Consider the following 4,320-nt stretch of genomic DNA (forward strand, 5'->3'; position numbering starts at 1 on the left):
TTCTTCTTTTTCTCTCGCTCCACACATTTTTGAGGGAGGAGCTCTTACACATTATTGTTCTTTCTTTCTTTTATCTCTCTCAACAGTAGTGAGTGCTCTTCTTCTCCTTTCTCCTTTCTCCTTTTCATTTTCATTTTCATTTTCATTTTTATTTTTGCCTTCACTGGCTAAAAAAGCAAACTTCTGATCTTTGTGACTTCTCTCTCAGGTACCCTTTGTGGTCTCAAAACTTTTTTTTTTCTTTCTGGTCCTCTGATTTTGCTTGGTGGGTTTTTAGCTTCTTCCTCTATCTTGTTTTTTAGCATCTGGGTCTTTGTGGGGGGAAGCTTTTGGGATCCAAAGAGGTGGGTCTCTCTCTCTCTCTCTCTCTCTCTTTTGTGATTGAGATCTGTATGAATCTCCTTTACTTTGTTCTTATCGTTTGCTCTATTTTTTCTTGTTTTTTGTTTTTTTTTTTTTCGCCTTTTGGGTGTTTAGCAAAAGCTAATAGAGAACCTACATATTGGGTGGGAATTGATTTAGTTTTACATGTTCCTTTGATCCATGCCAGTTTCCTCTAAAGACGTTTGAGCTTTCACTAGAAAAAAGAATAAAAGATCAACATTTTAAGGTTGGTTTAGATAAAAAAATTGTTTCTTTTGTATTTGGATGAAAAATCTGAACTTTGTTTTCCTCTGTATGCATGTGATTTTATTGCAATTTCTCAGTGCCCTTTAAGTGGCTTTCTATGATTTATTGTTAATAATCATGTAAAGGATGATGCTTTAGGGAAAGGTTTTTTTGAGTTGAAAAAAGGGTTTTTTAGGTTGTGTTTGCTCTTCATATATATATATATATAATGTTTTTCTTTATACTTGCTCTAATATTGACAATTTGATTTGGGCAAAACCTCATTAGTTTTGAAAGTTTTTTCATTTTTGGTAAAGTGTTGTTTCTGTTTTAGTTGTAGAGATCAGTGAATCACTTTGGCTTTTTTGATGGGCTTGAAGATGAAAATAACTGAGATTGTTAATGGTGGGATTCAACTGGTGAAAGTGGGGGGTGATGAATAATGGGTTTGTTCAGTTTGATAATCTGTTCATCAACAAATCGGATTCATTTCGATGGCCTCGAAATCTAGTACCGGAATTTCCCCGGAAAAACATAGGAAGTTAGTTGCTAGTCAAACAACAGAAGGAAACTCCCGTAGACCTCCCCCTCTACAGGTTTCAAAGACTAGCAAATCGGCCCCGGTTACACCTAGAGAAGTAGTAGCTCCTAAGGGTGTTCAGGTTCAACAAGTTGCTCCAAAGACCTCAGAGGATAAAAGAGATTCTCCTAGTTCCTTAGAGGATAAGTTAAATTCGAGTTTGTCGCTGGGCGATTCAAAACGATTGCCATCTGATGTGGCTGCTGTGAATCCGCCGGAGGGTTGTGGAGACCAAGAGAAGAAGGGATTAGATGTTGGAGTTAGCCCGGGTTCGGCAAAAGTCAGTGATGGGGCTGGCAGCCTTGCCAAGACTAGTGGAAGCGCGAAAGTTAGCGAGCGGGTTGATTTCGTTGAGAGCGGGAAGAGTAGTATTTGTAGAGGGAGCACAAGCAGTGATTTGAGTGATGAGAGCACTTGTAGCAGCTTAAGCAGCAGCGTCAACAAGCCGCACAAGGCGAACGACATAAGGTGGGAGGCCATACAGGTCGTGAGATCGAAGGAAGGCGGTTTGAACTTTGGCCATTTCAGGCTTCTGAAGAAGTTGGGGTGTGGAGATATTGGGAGTGTCTATCTCTCTGAGTTGAGGGGAACGAAATGTTACTTCGCGATGAAGGTTATGGATAAGGGGTCTTTAGCCAGCCGAAAAAAGCTGCTTCGGGCTCAAACGGAGAGAGAAATTCTACAATCCTTAGACCACCCTTTCCTTCCTACTTTGTATACGCATTTTGAGACGGAAAAGTATTCATGCTTGGTGATGGAGTTCTGTCCCGGGGGTGACTTGCACACGCTTCGGCAGAGGCAACCGGGGAAGCACTTTACTGAGCAGGCTGTTAAGTATGATACCTTTACCTTCTCATTTTCCTTACTATACAGAATGGTGTTAGTTATGAAGATGTTAAATCTTTATTGAATTTTCCTTACTAGCTTCTGGATAATTTGTTCTTATAAATCATGTCTATTTTTATTCGCTTATCAATTAGTCTTGGTTATGTGATATATGATGTGGAACGTTACATATGGATATTTAGGAAAGTCTAATTGATAATTCATGAGTTATGAGATATATGGATTGTAGAATTATGGAAATATTTTGGACTTAGTTTAATCTGAGAGTGAAAATTTGATGCATATTAAGGTGTTAATGTTGTTGAAATTCACTGGGAAGATTCATGGAGATTATCGTATGATTTTTGGCTTTTTCAAAACCAAATGAAATTATCCAAATATTTGTTTTTAAGTAAAGAGTGAAAAGATTCAAGAGAAGAAATTATTATCATTATTAGTGAGAAGACTTTTTTCTTTTTCAATTACTCTTTTATTTGAAAACAATAACTTTCAAGATGCTTGTCGTTGCTCATTGCTATTGTGCTAGAGATATTCTTAAATTCATCTGTTGTTGCCCTATCAAACGTAATATAAATTTGTTTCAGGAAGTAAATAACCGTTTTTTTTCTCTCTTAATTGAGGAAAATTGCCATTAATCCATTGTTTACTGAGCGAATCCATTAATTACTGCGTATTAAATCAGTTTATTTACTGAAACTGTCATTTTTTATACCTGAAATTCAGCCATATTTTTTTCAACACATCCCTAAAAACGGCCATTTCCTCATGTCACCCCTTTATTATCTTGTTTCACTTGGTGATGAATGCTCTTTTGATATAGGTATAACTCACTCTAACTGCCATTTGCTATTATGCTTGACCTTCACTATGCAGGTTCTATGTTGCCGAGGTTCTCCTTGCTCTCGAATACCTCCACATGCTTGGGATTGTCTACCGAGACCTCAAGCCAGAAAATGTCCTCGTGAGGGACGATGGGCACATAATGCTCTCCGACTTTGACCTCTCCCTCCGCTGTGCCGTCAGTCCAACACTAGTCAAGTCTGCAGCTCCTGAATCTGAGCCCCTGCGAAGGAATCCGGTCTATTGTGTGCAGCCAGCCTGCATTGAGCCGTCTTGTATACAACCATCTTGCGTGGTGCCCACAACTTGCTTTGGTCCACGTTTCTTTTCGAGTAAATCCAAGAAGGATAGGAAGCCAAAGAATGAAGTGGGCAACCAAGTTACCCCGTTGCCCGAGCTCATTGCTGAGCCAACTAATGCTCGCTCGATGTCATTTGTTGGGACCCATGAGTACTTGGCACCTGAAATCATCAAAGGCGAAGGGCATGGCAGCGCTGTTGATTGGTGGACTTTCGGTATTTTTTTGTACGAACTATTGTTCGGTAAGACCCCTTTCAAGGGATCAGGGAACCGGGCAACCTTGTTCAACGTCGTGGGACAGCCATTGAGGTTCCCAGAGGCACCAGTAGTTAGCTTTTCAGCAAGGGATTTGATTAGAGGGTTGCTTGTGAAGGAACCACAGCATAGGTTGGCGTTCAAGCGCGGGGCAACGGAGATCAAACAACATCCGTTCTTTGAAGGCATAAATTGGGCATTGATCCGATGTGCAAGCCCGCCTGAGGTTCCAAAACCCGTAGAATACGAGAGAATCTCAACCCCGATGGTGTCAATGAGTGAAAAAGCCACCGCTGCTGGTTCTGTCGCTCACTCGGATCAAAACAATTTTCTGGAATTCGATTTCTTTTAAGTGGTCACCAAGCTAATATTGCTATTGTTTCTTTTTTGCTTGAGAAAGGTGCACAAAAGCTTCTGAAATGTTGATCATGTGGGAAAAAAAAATTAGTTTTTTTTTCTTTTTTTTTTTTTTCCTTTTTTTTTCTTTTAATGCTTATAGTGATCATATGTTTGATGTTGTGATACATTTTCATACTTTGTAATGCAGAAGCTGAAAATGTTTAGTGCTTTCCCCAATGTGAATCCAGTTTCTATAATGGTATATTTCTAACACTAAAGTTTGTTATCTCATTAAATAAATATTGGTCGCCTTGCTTTACCAAATTTTGGAGATCAACATTGAAAAAGTCTTGGCATTCCTAGCAGATTATTAGCTATTTATGACCATCACAAAGTCAACAAGCTAATTTACGCCTCCTGAAGAGAACAATGAATTATAAGATAAATTTTGAAAAAGAACCCTTGTAAAAGAACATTATCTCACAAACCCTTCTAGGCGGGCTTATTTGCATCTCTCGCCCTTAAACTTACACATGTGTTGCATTTAGATC

General features: G+C 39.1%; 1 protein-coding gene across 3 annotated transcripts; it reads left to right on the forward strand.

The window, feature by feature from the left end:
• The first annotated feature begins 6 nt into the window (after nucleotides 1-6).
• Nucleotides 7-4,006, forward strand: LOC21406472 (serine/threonine-protein kinase D6PK). 3 transcript variants are annotated; one of them, XM_024162952.1, is made up of 4 exons: nucleotides 7-208; nucleotides 303-344; nucleotides 944-2,023; nucleotides 2,909-4,006. In XM_024162952.1, exons 3-4 carry the CDS (start codon nucleotides 1,104-1,106, stop codon nucleotides 3,780-3,782), a joined length of 1,794 nt encoding a protein of 597 aa, XP_024018720.1. In that variant the 5' UTR covers nucleotides 7-208; nucleotides 303-344; nucleotides 944-1,103; the 3' UTR covers nucleotides 3,783-4,006. The 3 variants fall into 3 exon arrangements, with proteins under 3 accessions (XP_024018720.1, XP_010092339.1, XP_024018719.1); XM_024162951.1 differs by having other exon boundaries at nucleotides 38-88; nucleotides 209-344; XM_010094037.2 differs by having other exon boundaries at nucleotides 7-344; nucleotides 950-2,023.
• Nucleotides 4,007-4,320: the final 314 nt, after the last annotated feature.

This window comes from Morus notabilis, unplaced genomic scaffold (assembly GCF_000414095.1).
Source record: "Morus notabilis unplaced genomic scaffold, ASM41409v2 Scaffold337, whole genome shotgun sequence".
In the NCBI taxonomy this organism is placed as follows: domain Eukaryota; kingdom Viridiplantae; phylum Streptophyta; class Magnoliopsida; order Rosales; family Moraceae; genus Morus; species Morus notabilis.

Coding starts and splice junctions, on each gene's coding strand:
- LOC21406472 (XM_010094037.2), top strand. CDS start 1,104: ATGGCCTCGAAATCTAGTACCGGAATTTCCCCGGAAAAACATAGGAAG. Junction 2,024..2,908: donor TTTACTGAGCAGGCTGTTAA/GTATGATACCTT, acceptor TTCACTATGCAG/GTTCTATGTTGCCGAGGTTC.